Below are 16,338 nucleotides of genomic sequence, written 5' to 3'. Positions count from 1 at the left end.
ACCAATTTTTTGAATGTACAGTAGACTTAAGTGAAAATCCTTGCCATTATATTGGTTGAAGAGTTGTTATAAAATATTGATAACACGCGCAAACAAAATTAGCTACAAGGTAGGCTATGTGTTACGGTTACCTTCTAACTAAAAAAGATGTACTGAAGATAAACTTACATGTATTTTCAAAATTCTGAGACAAAAGGTTGCCTATTTTTGCAATCTTTTTTTGTCAAGTAGGCTATATCATGTCTGTTTAGGTTTGGTAGGCAACTTGTAACGATGTGTTTTAACAAGTCTAAGCAAAGCAATGCCTACTAGCAGGATCTGAAACTAGCATTTTTAATTGTGATGTTATGACATGATGCTCCACCTCAAAAGTGGTTCCGACCAATTAGAAACCGACATTCAATCGTCTCGCACCGTTGGTCATAAACTGCATGCAAATGTTGAAAATGACATCACACCTCAACCTTGCCCTCTAAACTCTGACCGGGAAAGTGAACCTGAAGTTGAACTTTTCGAATTGCAAGATGCATTGACTTGTTGTCACTTCACATCTTCAATGACGTGTGAAAGTCACATTGGTCAAACCTTTACTCACTTTTGCACGTCATGTGACACGCTTGTTTGTAACGAATGCATCGAAACGAAACATTTCGACCAAGAGCACGGCGTGATTTCGCTACAGCGAATTTCAGAAAACTGTCGAAAAGATCTTCAGTCAAAGGTAAGAAACAAGAAATATTTTTTCTGTCTTAAAAATAGATTTGGTTTCAGTGTACGTTTTTGAAATTTCTTGTTGTGACATCCAAAATAATGAAATAACTGAGTGAAAAGCTGTTATGCCTTGTCAATGTTGTGCAATCCACCAGTGGTCCTCAATCTCATTGTTTCAATTTTCCAGTCTAGTGTGTCGTTTTAGTTATCCAAGGGAGGCATATATTTAATTTAAGAAAATTTAATTGTTGTTTATATAGTTTTGCAAAGCACAAAGTTTTTATTTCTACAACTTCAATTTTGAGTCACATCTTTAGATTTGATGAACGCGAAATTGTCTTTTGATAAGATTTTCAAATAGGCCATAACCTAATATTGCTTGCCATACAAGGCAGATGTCTTACAAAAAACATGTGACCAACTCGATGAGTGGGAAATTGACATCAAAGAAACAACCAACGACCTTTGCCGTAGTCGCGAAATAGCCATCAAGTCCGCTAAAGAAGCGTTTGAATCGCTGGAAGCCAAGATACGCCGGAGACAAAATGAAGCTTTGCTGGAAATCGAAGCTCAATATTCGTCTAAAAAAGCTGTTCTTGATCAGCAACAAACTAAACTTAACGAAGTCATGAAAACAATGGCATTGAGCAGTGAAGCTATCAGGCAAGCATTAAAGCTTGAAAACAATGCTCTTGAGGAAAATGAGGTGACGTTCGATAGCAACAACGAAGATCATGAAAAGCAAAGCATATCAAACAACTCTCATATTTCTGGTGCAGCTATAGAAGGAATCAGAACGTATTTACTGCACAAGCATATCTCAGCAAGACAGGATCGTTTTTCCAGTCATGGTTCCACTGGCGGTCACTCAAGGAACGCTTTGCTCAACCAACCACAACTAATGTCACCTATCAACAATCATCACAACGGCGGAACATATTTCGTAAAACATTATAGTTCTCCAAACGAAAATTCATTTTTGAAATGGGAAAAAAGATCTGATTATGAAAAGTGCTTCAATTTTCTGAATTCTTGTGAAATCGGATGCTTGTTATCTAACCACGTGGTGGCGCACGCAAGCACACTAAGCGGAGAATGTTTGCAAAATGATTCAACATGTGCAGTGGGGCATGAAACCCACGTCATTCTCACCACCAAAGATTTTAGTAGACGCGTTGAAACGTGTTTAAATGCAGACGTTGACGCTTCTCTAACATTTTCTGACGTCACCGAACAAGGAAACAAAGGAGAGATCTGTAACACTTCAACATTCCATGTTTTGTCATCTTCCTCCAGCACCAGTTCACATAATAACCATGGCTCTATTCCATGTAAGGTGAGATAAAGAAGTGATCTTATATGTTGATGCTATAACGTATTAAGGTCAGTTTCAGTATCATATCCTACTACATAAAACTTACCGCTGGTAAGAAATCCTCTATTTTACTTTGTGGGTATAAAGTTACCGAATAAACAAGGTCAGGTTATCGGTACCTCATGGTGGTCATGTTATGCTTGGACTAGAGCATGTTGAAGTCTGAAGTATATAGCTTGAATCTTACTTGATTACTGGTAAACTAAACTCAATCAAAAGAAAAACATAGCCCACTTATTATCCTAACCAGGGCAAAAAAAACATTCTTTTTTTTACATTGATTTAAAGCCTGCGGACGTTGATTAAATGTAAAAAGGTCTGATTTGATGGATGGAAAACTAGGTAGCCTACCTGTATAGTGATACATTTTATTAATTGCAGACTGTAACTAATAATCATAGGCTAAGTTTTAAAATGTGCATGAAGTAAACCTGTTTCTCGCTATTCATTCTGTAGGTCATTCTAAGCTCCAATGAACCTGTTAAAATTACTTTTACCGCGCCATATTGTGGAAACTATTTATTGTCGGTCAAGCTGTATGGAAGACATGTTGTCAATAGCCCATGCAAGATATTTGCAACATCAACAAACTCTATTTCTAAAACACTTGTCGAAACAAGTTCAAAAACGAACACTTCGACTCCCAATGCGAAAAGATTACAACAGAAAGTGACAAAAAGACCACAAAGGTGCGAAAACATTGCATGGAAAATTGTTTCTTTCACATTGTCGGTTTTGTGTTTAAATGCAAGCAATCAAAAGTGCACAAATTGAAACAAAATTTGTATAGTAGGCTACTGTACTTTATATAGGTTGCCTTTAGTTTTTAGAAACTATTTGCAGTGTTTTCAAATAGATATTTGGTTTATAGGGCTATTGTGTTTTTTTATATTTATTTAATGAACTGAAAGAATTGTAGTGATACTGACGATGTTGCGAAAAGAAGCGGGCTCTGAAAAGATTGATTTTATTTATAACGTTTTAATTGCTTTTCAGTGCACGATGTCTAACAACTCCTATCGGACACGATTTGCTACTCAAAGTTGGTTCCCAAGGTCGAAAACAAGGACAATTTTCAAATCCGCAAGATGTCGCTTTTGATCCTTCAGGTCGGATTTACATCACCGACAGCAACAATCAGTGCATTCAAGTCTTTCAAATCAACATAAAAACAAACTCAAAGATCAAATTTATGGACCGATTTGGTCAAAAAGGTGTGTAAATTTCTTAGAAAGTTGGCCTAAGCAGGTAGGGGAAGGGAAGGTAATTTGATACGGAAGGTAATTTTATACAACACCCCCTCTACAGAAATGTACAAAAAATATTAGTCAAAAATATTGTCATTAGGTGGAAGATTCGTGAAAATAATGCTTACAAAAATTGCACCATGCAGCTAGCTCGTGCTTTTGTGGCATAAAATTGTAAAAGTGTGTTTTTTGAGTATTTTCGTAAAATTTTTAACTCATGATTATTTTCGTCTGGAAAATTAAAGAAAAGTTCCTGAAAGATGAAACCAAACTCATTTGACAGTTCATTGATAAGGCTTCAAGGGCATGTCACGTTTTTTCTGTAATGTGCATCCAAGCATACAAAAATCAGAATTTTATAACTTTTTTTGAAAAAGGTAAATTGATACGTGTGGAGAAGGTATATTGATACAGTATATTAAATTATTTTTTGTGACTGTAATAAATGTTGTCATTGATCTAGTTGATTTAAATAAGTTATTCTTTATTAACTAGACCTGCTACTTTGGGAAACAACTATTATATAGGCTTTCGTAGACCTACACGCTATATGCTGTCAAAAAATGAGAACAGCGCAAAGCACCCCCTTTGAATAAGAACTCCAGCCAATCATCCTTCCCATGTCCATCCCGCTGCAGAAGCTTCGACGCACACATAGGTCTCAACAGTCATGCTTGCACCCAAGCACGTCAACCATATATTAATTTTTCATTTAGGCCTATTGCATTGCTGTCAAAGTGGTTTTCTGTGTTAGTTTTACTATATCAAATTATCTTCCGGGTGTATCAATTTACCTTCCGTGGAAGGTAAATTGATACATTTGAGTGATGTTTTTAAAATTGCAATTAAAAAAAAAGTAACACAAATACAAAAGTGAAAATGTTTTTAAAAAGTGTGTAAGGGATCAGACTTTCATTTCAGCTTAAAATCAATAGTTTGTGTCACTTAATTTTCAGTTAACAGGCAAAAATGTTAAAAGTGTATCAAATTACCTTCCCTTCCCCTATAGGCCTAATTCTAAACTGAGGATGTTCTTGGGAATGTAGAATTTTATATGGCCTAATTCTAAACTGAGGATGTTCTTGGAAATGTAGAATTTTATAATAAAGGGGCCTATGCCAAATTAGGCTGGAGCTAGACCTTACTACAGCATTAAAAAAATAACGCGACAAAATCACAAACAATTAACTTGATCGATATTTTTTTTACAAAAAATGTTGTTCACAAAATGAAGAAATGTTATTTTCTCCTAGAGATTTCTAAACAAGAATACCAGATTTTTTAAATCTGTTACCGGTATTCCTGTTTCCTCCGAAGCCTAATCTTGATAAGTAGGCTATACATCATGAAAACTCTTTTAAAGCAGATAATTATTTTGTCCTTTTAGGAAGAGGAGTTGGACAAGTCCACAGACCAACTGGTATCGCTTTACTGCCCTCGGGTGATCTGGCCGTGTCGGATTATGAAAACAAAATAGTAAATATATTTTCACGAAGTGGCGCTTATAAATCTCGAGTTGGGGCCGGAAAACTTATGGGCCCAAGAGGCAAGTTGTAGCATTGGCAGTGCGCACAGCATAACATAAGCTAATAATTTTTATTTGTTGCATGGTCTCTTAATCTACATTATTTGTTAAGTTACAGTGATTCATAAACAGGAGCAAAGAAACAAAAGCATGAGCTGCCGAGGAAAAAAAAGTGCAGTTTACGAAAACGTGAAACTAAGATTTCAGAAAGAAACAATAAGCAGCAAGAAAAAAACACACTCCTTTTTCTTTACAGTTCATTCTTCTTTGTTAAGTGCTAATGTTTACCACCTACGTCTACTAACTTTGTGCAATGTGCATAGATTTTAAATGTAGGCTAGGCTATACCTTTTGTAGCACTAAATTCTTTGTCATTTATTCCAATCCAAAATGATTCATCATTCAACTTTAGGATTGAAATAGCCTACAGCTACAGATATGCTCCGGATTGCACCTCGACTAATCTTAAACTCTGCAGAATCTATTCAAGCCAAACTTCTTTTCAGCGCATAACCTTTGCGTAGGCTACTGGTCTGGACTTCTGGTTCCATTTTGAACACACCTTGCAACTTCTATAACGACGTAAAAAGCACAGCTTTTGAAAATCGACAGAAGTATTGTCATTTAACCGCCTTTCCATTGCAGGTATTTGCGTGGACCAGGACGGACATTTAATTGTCGTAGACAACAAGCAATGTCAGATATTTCTATTCCAGCTGAACGGAAAACTCATTTGTAAGTTCGGCATCAGAGGGACGGAACAACACCAACTAGCTGGTCCTCATTATGCAGCTGTGAATAAACGAAATGAGATTTTAATCACGGATTTTTATAACCACTGTGTAAAGGTGAGACCACCTTGATTAGAAACTATTGGACTTTGCAACTGAGGATTTTTCTGCATAAACTGAATTTGGTTTTGTTTTGAATCTTTATTCTCGGACTGATAGATTGGTTATTTCTGGTAGTTTTGCATACTTGTAGACTAGCTATAGGTGCTTTTGAAGCAGGCCCGGTTACCGAGATTGACACAGTGAAGTTTTTCGATTGTTGAAGTGTTGTTGAATTTAAAACACGACCTGTTTTACCCTATATAGCGAATATGTTCTTTAGCCAACTGCTTTGCTAATGTGAAAACCAAAGTTCAAAAACTAGCCTACTGTTGAGACTTGCCATCAATTTAACAGCAATTTGTCGATAAGTGTCACATTCGTGACGCAAAATAAGGGTAGCCTCCTTCAGCTATCCATGTAGCGCTTTTTTCCTGTTCCCTGTAACGTATGACTTTGCTGTCTGTTCGAAGTTGAAAAGTGAACATGAAACTGACGTCTCTATCAATTCCTCGATAGGTGTTTTCTCAGACTGGTGCGTATTTACGCAGCTTCGGGAGCCGAGGTGAAAAGTGTGGACAATTCAATGCGCCAACTGGACTATGTGTGGATCAGGATGATCATGTGATTGTTGCAGATTGGGGAAACAGTAGAGTGCAGGTAAGCTAATGTCGGATAAGATTTTTCATGATGAAAAGAACAGTTAGAACAAGGGCCGTTGAGAGCATAATTTGGGCCCGATGCTAATGAAATTCTCAGACCCCAAAATCAAGACAATTCAAAGAAAAGCGCAATAGGCTACATCCAAAGAATGCGCGGTGGCAGCGGTTTCTTCAAGTCTAAGTCCCTTTGAAAATGTTACAGCTCCTAAAATTATCCCAGGCCCGGATCCAAAAGTACTTATCTGTCAACGCTACAGCTTCAAATCATGTCAGCTCATCCAAATCAATCAGTCCTCCTACTTTGTTTAACTTTTCTTGTTTTACTGAGCGTTTTTTTTTTTACAAATCCTCGATTTCAATGAAATAAGCCATTTACGTTCCTGTTTAATTTTGACAACAAAGTGTGTTTAGATTTTTGACAACAACGAGTCATTTCTTGCTTGCGTGAACGCCAAGCAGCCTTTGTACGGACCGCAAGGTGTCGCTGTTACACAAAAAGGACTTGTCGCTGTAGCGGATTCAGGAAATCAATGCGTGAAAGTTTATAAAGTTCTGCAGTAACTTCTTGACTTTCAATGCGTTAAACAAGAACGCTGAGGGGAAATCCAAGGACAGGCTAAACGTGGAATTATACGAGTCTCTGAACTGCATCAATACTAAATGACTCCTTTGTCAATTTCAAACATGAAAACAACAAGATTCTATTGTGTTTTTAATATGGTGCGTTTTGAAACACAGAAAAGATTTTTAACGTTGAAAGTTGCGAGTTATTTTTCGAGTCATGAAATGTAAATCTTGTGGTTCATCCAGCCGAATTTCGACGCAACAACTCCGCCTTTGATACCGGCACTACGAACTCATAAAGATGAGGCAGTTGAATGACTTCTTCCCACTTCTCCTCGGTAGTGTTCAAGCGTACCAAAGAGTGGTTGACTCTGAACAAAGTTTCGTAACTTAATACTATTGTACAGACTACAGTATAAGTTGATGGTCAAGGTGTTATAAAGTTGCCTTTGTTTCCCTACGAATATTTGCGTGCACACAAAAGATATCGGTTTATAACGTGAAAGGTAGTCATTTTTTTAAGTTTAATTTGACAGGCTGCCAGGAAATTTTGAAGGTACAAAACTATTTTGTTCTTTATGTGTAAAAATAATTTAATCACATAGTTCGGTTGCTTTTAAAGCGAGTCATACTGTATGTTAACCTATGAGCAGTGCAGAATTTAAGAAATTTTTAAGTTTTCAGCCTTTTCGGATTGTCAAAATAACTTAACACTTAACAGCATATAGCAAAAACAACTCTATGACAGCGCACATACATCGTTCAGTCAACAGACTGTCACTTTCACACATCTAAAAGTGGAAAGTGCACACTGAAGCACGTTTACTCGTCGTTTTAACAAACTACCGTAACAAACGTTTTGGTGACAAGCAGATCAGGTAATTCAATGTTATCAACATTTCACTACGACATAAACCTTTTTCAAACAATGTCTATCTTTCAATTCTTATTCTTCGTCTCATATTCTAGATAAAACACCTGACAGAGCAGCAACCATAGCCTAAAGTATCAATAGGAAAAAATTACGGCATCCTCGCTTACTGTCCGACAACATATAATAAAGTGCCAATCATGCAGGCTGACGATGGACCTAGTGGCAGTGGGGTGTAATCTTTCATCATGACCCATATTGAGTGGGCTACGTCCATGTATTCGTTCACATTGACGGGATTCCCATTGTCTAGACCGCCTAGAAAGTAAATCAATCAAGAGGAGTTTCGAGTTCACTCATGAACTCGAAACTACAGAGCCATAAAATATATTAGGCTTACTACTGCAAATGACAGGCTAATAATACTCATAACGAAGAGAATTGGTACTCTTAATTTTTGTTGAGGAAAAACTATATTTGAATGATACGCATGGAAGTTTACCACCAAAACGCTGATCAATTATATCAATGAGCTTCTCGAGTTTAGGGCGTGACATCAAAGATAGTACCGGTAGCTGCTTGGTCAGTCGCAACCTTGGAGCAAAAGTAATGCAAAGTGACATAACAGTGATGAAGTCGGGCCTGTAAACAGTTAGTGGCTTACCTACAACAAAAATGCGGAACGTATGCAGCGCTGCAGCACCGCACTCCGCTCTGCGGAAATTCATATCCGGAAGGTCACTCCAGGTTCCCACTGTCGTGTTGTAGACTTGCACAGATTTGGAAGCTGCACGTATTTGATAATAAATTACTATTGGTTGTAATATCAAAGACTAAGCAGCGCAGGCAGGAAATGCGATAAAGTGAAGCTGAAATTTCATCATGTTGGATGAAGCGACATAATATTAACATTATGTAGATTTTCCAGAGGGGTCTTTGGGCCTGTAGCCTACATTACCGTGATAAGGGCTCTCAAGAAATCGAAGGTAAAGTACATCGATTGAAAACATAATCGATAAACTTCAGCAGTTTCAATATTTACTTTAATAAACTTTGCGCAAACTTCAGAGAAATTGTTGCATCGCCATCAGCTTAAATTAGTAGACTAGTTCGCCACCAGACTCTATTCGTTCATCCCCGACGCCGACACACGCCCCATCGGTCTAACACTACCAAGACAGGCATGGGTGCGCCTCAACCGTCTCCGTACGGGCGCCAGGCTTTTCCGCTCAACCATGCACCAATGGGGAATGGCCTTTTCCTCCTCCTGTACATGTGGTACCGCAGACCACATCATCAATGACTGCTCCATCTTCAAGCCACCTAACGGAGTGGAAGGTCTGCGTGTCATGGATGATGAAACTAAAGACTGGCTGCTCTCTAGTAGCCTTCCAGTGTAGTCCGGGAACATCGTGAATCTGGGGTGGTAAAAGGGTAGACCCTCGGCCCCAGACGCTCACACGACGACGACGAGTAGGCTAGTTGATTTTTATGTATTAAATGGAAACACCGATTTTCTGCAATGAATTTGTTACAAATCTAAAAATCGACAGACATAAAACTTACTGTTACCATTTGTTTCAATGTATGGAGATGCGGAAAAAATTAAGTAGTAGTCGAAGATCTCCCAGGAGAAACAAGAAAAGTTCTATTTATTTGCCGTTGTTACCAGCATCCCAACAAATGATCTCACCAAGCGGTGACCTTACGACGAGCAGGGAATTACTTGCATTCACCCTCCAGCAGGGTTATTTGCTGGCATTCGTTAGCTTGATTAACTATTTAGCCGGGCTTACCTTTTGGAGAAGGACTTTGTGTGATTTCAGCGCTATCGCAATAACCACCAATGAGATAGGCGCAATCTAAGGCATAACAATGGTAAGCGATTCGACAGAAGACTACAGCTCTATTCAAACGTAGATCATGCGGTTTGAAACCGTTTCGATCAAACCAACCTCATTTCGGAAATTAAATTGGTCAGTGAAAGTGTCATGTAAATAAAAAATAAACAACTCAGAATCTAATAAATATCAAGGCACTACTTTAGCAGATTGTTATGATGAGAAATGATCACATGACAGCTACTTCAGTAGGCTACCTGTTGTAAGTCGACAACAATTTTATGTGTGAATGAAGTTTCGTGCGAGTGAAAGCATCGATATTTAATGTCTTTGTTGAAGGGTGCTTATTTTAATGGGCGCAAATGTCTATGCAAGAAATCCATATCTTGCAAGAGGACATGCGTGGGCAAGCTATCAGCGTTAAGTGTGATGCACAAACCTTGATACCTTGCTGAGGTATCCACCGCCAATCCGCCATGCTTAGCCCGGACTAGTTGCAAAAACATCACCACACATCACTTGTCGAACGCGCCACAAATGTTAACATGTATTGTTTGCAAACTTCAATAGAACATACTGCCAATCGAAACGGAAGATGAGTAGCAACGGGGCATTCCTCCCATGTCGCCTGACAGCTTCCACTTCTTCTTTCCTCCTGCCTCCTCTGTGCACTTCTCAAAGCTATTTGCCAATACTAGAGGTCGACGGAATGGAATCACAGATCCCTTGCGAGATTCGCCCCAAACTCTGCCCCCAAACACAAACAGCTGATCTGGAATGGACAACAACCGATTGCAATGACGATAACAAACATAAAATTTGAATTATTACTGTGGTCAATGCAGGTGAACAAGTTTGGTTAGGCTGAATTATTTTTTTTAAATCCATGCAAGTCGCAAGAAATTTACGATTTAATATCCAAAGCAATAGAAATGAGTCGGACTTGTTTGTCACAAGTAAGAGTGGCATAAAAACAACAACCATGCAGTGGTCTAAATTTTTAACAATCCATTAGCTCAGTGGATACTCGCCCTATTCAAGATGATCTTGACAAGGTCACGCGGCGTTGGTTCGGCTGTCGAAGTGTGCGCTTGAGCAACGCATTTCAGGACTACTATCCATTCAGCGGCACCAAGTGGATGTTATAATTTCCCGGCAACAACTTTTTAACAACAAGCAGAAACTTCACTTTGTCAATCTCGGTGACCGGGCTTGCGCCATTGGTTCAAAGCCTCTGCAAGTATGCAAAACTTCCAAGATTAATAACTCAAAGAAGCTTTCCCAGTTCAAGGATAAAGATCAAATCAATCAAAACCTTGAATGAAGACAGCAGAGGCCCCAATCCGTTGTAAGTTCATAAAGCTGACGCTGCATGTTAAATCGCTCAAGCGAAGGAAGACAACCTCGAGCGAGATGATATAATCAGACTCCACTCCGCCGCAGAATGCAACTGTCTCAGTCTGATTGCAATGGGCATACGCGCTCTTATCTTTCAATAGCACAGTGTTCTGCAAAATCACAAAGAAACACTGACGAGAAAATCATCACGTGTGCGACAAGTATCGATTGTTCTCCAATAGCCTTCTGTACAGTCCGAGCAAATAAATTTTCTGTGGCGTGAAAAAGAGCATAAGTTGTTCAACCACAAAACCAAGCTCAAGTGATGTTAACAGGAGAAAACTTACATAAAGTTTATTTAAACAAAGGCGATATGAATAGCCTTATGAAAGAAGCCAATAGTAAAATGGGTAAGAAAACCATTAAACACTACGAATATCTTTTTATGATAGCTATTATCACTCACTAGCCCATCAGCCTTATTGTGAATATTGTTGAACATGGTTCATAATGCTTACCGTATGCATCTTTATTCAATGGGAGATTAATTTTAATTTCAACTTTAGGCCTGGTTTTAGGATGCAACAGAATATTTTAAGACTTCTGGTATAATTTTTTTGAAATTCCCATCTCAAAAATTGATTTTTAAAAGTAGGCAAGAGAAGGTAAGTTGATACATTTATCATATTCACAACTTTAAACAGAATTCTGGTTGATCAACGAAAAATCACTTACGGCTTCAATGAAACTTGATTTCTTGCCAAAATATTTTCAGCTACTTTCAGGTTTTACAGGAAATTATTTTTGAATAACTAATGTTAAAAAAGATCACCTTTGTGTATCAACATTCCTTCTTCCAAATGTAAGTTGATATAATATAGTTTTATTGCTGAAATTTTGAGTATTTTGAAAACGCTTTAAAAGACAGATGAACTAAAAGTACAAAACACAAGTAAACTTATTTATTTTTATTCAAAACTTAAAAAGTGAACCAAAAACCATCACGTTACAACACACAAAAATCAATTCAATATCGGCAACATCAGGAATACAGAAAAAACATACTATCGTATGGTATACGCTACGCTCTGCCATTAAGACAATGATCGAAAGAAGAACATAGTAATAGCCATACTCGTTTCACCTTTGTTTGGGATCATCAGTGGCGGATATCAATGCTGTTTTGAGCGGGAATCAAACAATTTCTAACTTTATTGAAATTGTGGTCATTCTGGACGTTTGATAGAAATTTCAAAATCTGTTACCAGAGGTCTTGGAATATTCTGTTGTATTCTAAAACCCGAGCTAAAGTTGAACTAAAAAAAGCCAACCCCGCCCCTAATCTGTCAATACTAACACGTGTGTGCTGTGTATGTGTTTGCTTATGTGCTGTTTTAATTGTGAAAAACAACAAAAAAGGACCTCAGAATGTGAAGTTTGCTCAAGCTCATTAATCAAATACAACCACACAATACTGATATCTCACCCGCGTTATTGTTCCAGAGTTGGTGCCTTCCAGGTTCACCACAAAGGGTGGATGCAATTGAGAAAAGCATACGATGGCAGCTTTTCCATCTATGATAGTGCACAAATTTACATTCAACTATGTTGCTCATAAACAAGATCACCAAAAAAGAATTACACCTTTGCTCAAAAAAGTAAAATATAATAAATGGCTACAATGTACCGGCGTACCCTGTACATTTGTACAAGTGTACAGCTGTGAAATTACGTGTAGTAATGGTTGTGGAAGCATCTTAACTGTCACACAATATTGTGTTGAAAATTTCAAAAACACTTAGACTATACATAAAGTTTTATTTTTCTCACTAAAAGCAGCTGACTTTGGTGACCTTTTGGTCTTTTGCTGCCATCCTTGCTGTGCGAATTATTTTTGTTTATTGTGTTGAGTATATTCTTGTTTATTTGCCAGCAGAAAAATACACAAACTGAACTGAACTAAATCTTTGATTGAACAAAATACTTTTATCGTGAAAACTTATATATAATTGTAGCCTACAGCTGAGTGTAGGCCTACATTGAAAATCTGCAAATCTTTAGCTTAGTCACAAATTATGCAAAAAAATAAAGTATAACCCTTGGGTTAAATATGTTTAAGTACCAGTTTTACATATTTTTGGAGTCCACAACATATATTTGAAACAAGAACACACAAGCTATGCACACAACAAGACTACATCATCAACACATTATATTGTTGCATGGTCGAACTTTAACTTTAAATAAGTTTGTGATTCATTATAGGGTAGCTTGTTTAGGATGGTGCAAAAAAATTGTGTTGAACAGTTATGTTCGGATTACAGTATTTTAACATTATAATACTGTCTGCTGGGACTGTTTTAAGCAAAATAGCTTTTGCATATATTTTCTGATCATATAGAATGTAGATAACCAAGTACAGTGCCAACAAGTTTCCCATAACCAACATTCCACTAGGATTTCTTGTCATTTGTGAGCTAATGTTAAAGCTTCTGAAATCTGCTCCAGTACAACTACAACTGCTTTTTTGTCAGGAGTTGTAACTAGGTATATCATATGATGTCATTTTAGTACTTTCACTACCCATAAATTATGTTTCCCAACAAGCAAACCAATGACATATACTGTACCTTGAAGTTTGGAAGTGCTGGAACCTTTTCCAAAATTTGAGATTTCAGCATCACTCAATTCACTCATGTCTTTTGAAATAATAAAGATAACTTTAATGTGACATCAAAAATGCTTCTTAATTTGACCACAATTATTCATCATTGTTTATGTTTAGAAATCTTTAAATTCTGAGAATTATTTTACAGTGAATAAAAACTAGTTCATCTTCTGATCAACTTTTTTTTAAAAACTTTGCTGGCACTTAAAAATATTTTATCAAATCAACTGTATTTATGGACAAAAAGACCAAGTAGGGCTGAAGGTTTAAATCTCTAGAATGGTCAGGCCTAAAATTAGTTTGTTGCAAGTGGTATCTTGACACAGTCCAAACAAACATCAACGCTAATTATGGTTGATCAAAAGATATATCTTTATTTCCTGTGCCTCGCATAAGAAGAGTTTTATAGGACTGCAATCATTTGCATTCAAAGGATATTAGCTTAACTTACGTACGATACTGTACCTAACTTTATTTTCAATTGAGTCTAGATTTTATGCTTGATATTAAGATTTAAATTACAGGACAATAAAGTAGCCTATTGAAGTCAATGCAAATGTTCTTGCCACTTTGTAATGTTACCTACATTAGCACAATAATGCAACAGACTGGTTTCAGAATGAACCCTCTGCTTTGAATTATTGAGTTAAGTCAAGTACGGTATGGTACCAATGAACTATGCTTTACTCAAAAGTCTGGTAGGGAAATTCTATCAATAGTTTAGAATAGATACAAGTTGCCTCCAAATTTTGTTGCCTTTAAATCCTACACCTAATGGATGGAATCATTTCCCAGCAACAAGACTTCAACAATCAGAAACTTTACTCTGTCAATCTCGATAACCGGCCTTACGGCAAAAGCCTTACAAGTATGCAAAACTACCAGGAATGACCTATTAAGGCTTTGTCGGTTCAAAGAGAATGATTCAAAATCAACCGACTAATAACAAGCAGACTGTGGCTGCTGGAAAACTAGCCTAAATTGCTATTTTCTTCTGCTAAACTAAGAGTAGCCGACAATGAAATTTTTAATTTTCAAAACAAGCATTGGGCAGTCTTTTACTACCAGATGAAAAATCCCCAATGCGTGGTCTCACAATACACAACATCAAAATTATAGTTAAAAAAACACAACAACTGCTTAATTTTCCGAAATTCTCACATGACAATCTAACGCGGCCCGTAGTAAACAAAACAAGTACAAAACAAACTACAAAGCTTTTACAAATTTGACCAATGACAAGATGCTTTCTGCTCCAGAGTTGCCACAATTAAAATTTTCTAAAAACGTTGATGAGTGCAATAAACACGCACTCAATAATTTCAGTTTCATCATTTGCTTGACTACCATGTGCTAAGTTCACAACTGCTGACTTGTAGGAGACTTTTTTTATATTGCAAATTAATTTTCTGTAAGTTATGTAGCTGTTTCTTTTTTATTAAAGTAAGTTGGTGATAGATAGGCGTAAGAAACAATGAGAAGTTTTTAATTTAGATTTTAGAGTTTAGTAAACGAAAAGATTTTGCAAGAAATGAAATCAACTAAATTTTTTCCGATTGGTCTCACACTTCCCCTGGTTAGGGTTTTCTAAGTCTAAAAACAGATGTAACCAGCTTAACGTTAAAACCAGTATTGTTTTTTGGGGAAACACTAAATTTTAGAGAGCAATTTCTCTCCAGTCTCTCTGTGGCTACAAACCTGGTTTGAACCAGGGAGTCAAACCGTTTGATTTTTCCGGTTCGGGTCCGGTTCTGGTTCAAAGATTGTTTCAAAATTTGGTTCAGTTCCGGTTCAGGTTCGAAGAAACTTAAAACCGGTTTTATAAGTTCCGGTTCGGGTCCGATAAAATTAGGCCTAGGCCTACTATTGCCCAACTACTAACTAGCCAAATTGGGCGTGAAAACCGCAAGGTTGGCAACACTGATCTCAACACTGCTTTGCTCAATTAACTTGCCTTTGTTGTTTGTTGCACAAGTTACAATCAAACTACATTGTCTATGATCTCACAGAACAGAAGTTGTTTACCTCAAAAAATTCCTCTCCAAAGCATCGATGATAGTGGATCGTGTGTTACGGAATAGGCTATAATTCATCAGTACAATGTGGCCTCCAAGATAACAACATGCTACGTACAGCTTCACTTACCACAATGCGAACAATGACGTAATGCTGGAGTGAACCGCTTTTTTCAACCGGTTCGGGTTCGGTTAGGGTTTAAGCTAACTCAAATTTTCGGTTCAGTTCCGGTTAAGGTTCAGACAAAATCGCACCAAAACCGGTTTACAAAAATCCGGTTCGGGTTCGGTTCGACTCCCTGGTTTGAACAGACAATCGCTATGAAGATCAGCTACGGTGCGTTATCAAAAGTGTTGATGGGCTTATCACAAAGAAAAGCAATTCTTCATTAAACACAGTAAAGCAAAACTTGAAATGAAGGCAATGAAGCAATCAAATAGAAGAACAAGCAGCAAAACTGATTAAACCTGGCGGAAGAATGTTGGTGTTTTAAATGTTTGGTAGCCTAAAGAAAATTGAACTTGCTTCAGCAGGTCAGAATCATCACGTTTTTATGTTTTCATTCGAATGAAATCTTACCAGCGAATTTCGGGGTGAAATGGAAAAAGGGATTGGACAACATAAAAGCTTAACCCCAAAGAACTCCCGATAGCCTACTTGCAATGTAGCTTTAAGATAATTATGTATTTT

The 16,338-nt window shown here is 37.3% G+C and overlaps 2 protein-coding genes across 2 annotated transcripts; one reads left to right on the top strand and one right to left on the bottom strand.

Annotated features, from left to right (window-relative positions):
• Positions 1-327: 327 nt before the first annotated feature.
• Positions 328-7,056, top strand: LOC145772472 (tripartite motif-containing protein 2-like). Its single transcript, XM_082584349.1, has 8 exons — positions 328-721; positions 1,103-2,047; positions 2,543-2,775; positions 3,083-3,300; positions 4,721-4,879; positions 5,504-5,706; positions 6,208-6,348; positions 6,762-7,056. The coding sequence occupies exons 1-8, from the start codon at positions 353-355 to the stop codon at positions 6,909-6,911; spliced, it is 2,418 nt and encodes an 805-aa protein (XP_082440475.1). The 5' UTR covers positions 328-352; the 3' UTR covers positions 6,912-7,056.
• An 86-nt stretch (positions 7,057-7,142) lies between these two features.
• On the bottom strand, positions 7,143-13,758 carry LOC145771861 (uncharacterized). The gene is made up of 8 exons (XM_082583606.1): positions 13,595-13,758; positions 12,451-12,539; positions 10,942-11,134; positions 10,204-10,398; positions 9,582-9,647; positions 8,450-8,572; positions 7,956-8,103; positions 7,143-7,285 (listed from the first exon to the last, which is right to left on the bottom strand). The coding sequence occupies exons 1-8, from the start codon at positions 13,659-13,661 to the stop codon at positions 7,153-7,155; spliced, it is 1,014 nt and encodes a 337-aa protein (XP_082439732.1). The 5' UTR covers positions 13,662-13,758; the 3' UTR covers positions 7,143-7,152.
• Positions 13,759-16,338: the final 2,580 nt, after the last annotated feature.

Source organism: Aplidium turbinatum, chromosome 6, assembly GCF_918807975.1.
Source record: "Aplidium turbinatum chromosome 6, kaAplTurb1.1, whole genome shotgun sequence".
Classification (NCBI taxonomy): Eukaryota; Metazoa; Chordata; class Ascidiacea; order Aplousobranchia; family Polyclinidae; genus Aplidium; species Aplidium turbinatum.
Note: the sequence above shows the minus strand (reverse complement) of the source record. Positions and strands in the feature narration are given on the sequence as shown.

Bases quoted from the DNA above. Each gene is read 5' to 3' on its own strand.
- LOC145771861 (XM_082583606.1), bottom strand. From the start codon at position 13,661: ATGAGTGAATTGAGTGATGCTGAAATCTCAAATTTTGGAAAAGGTTCC. The intron at 11,135-12,450 runs GTGAGATATCAG...GTGATTTTGCAG, and splicing joins ACTCTGGAACAATAACGCGG to AACACTGTGCTATTGAAAGA. The intron at 7,286-7,955 runs GTAAGCGAGGAT...AACTTTGTTCAG, and splicing joins TTATTATATGTTGTCGGACA to AGTCAACCACTCTTTGGTAC.
- LOC145772472 (XM_082584349.1), top strand. From the start codon at position 353: ATGATGCTCCACCTCAAAAGTGGTTCCGACCAATTAGAAACCGACATT. The intron at 3,301-4,720 runs GTGTGTAAATTT...TTGTCCTTTTAG, and splicing joins GGACCGATTTGGTCAAAAAG to GAAGAGGAGTTGGACAAGTC. The intron at 5,707-6,207 runs GTGAGACCACCT...ATTCCTCGATAG, and splicing joins TTTATAACCACTGTGTAAAG to GTGTTTTCTCAGACTGGTGC.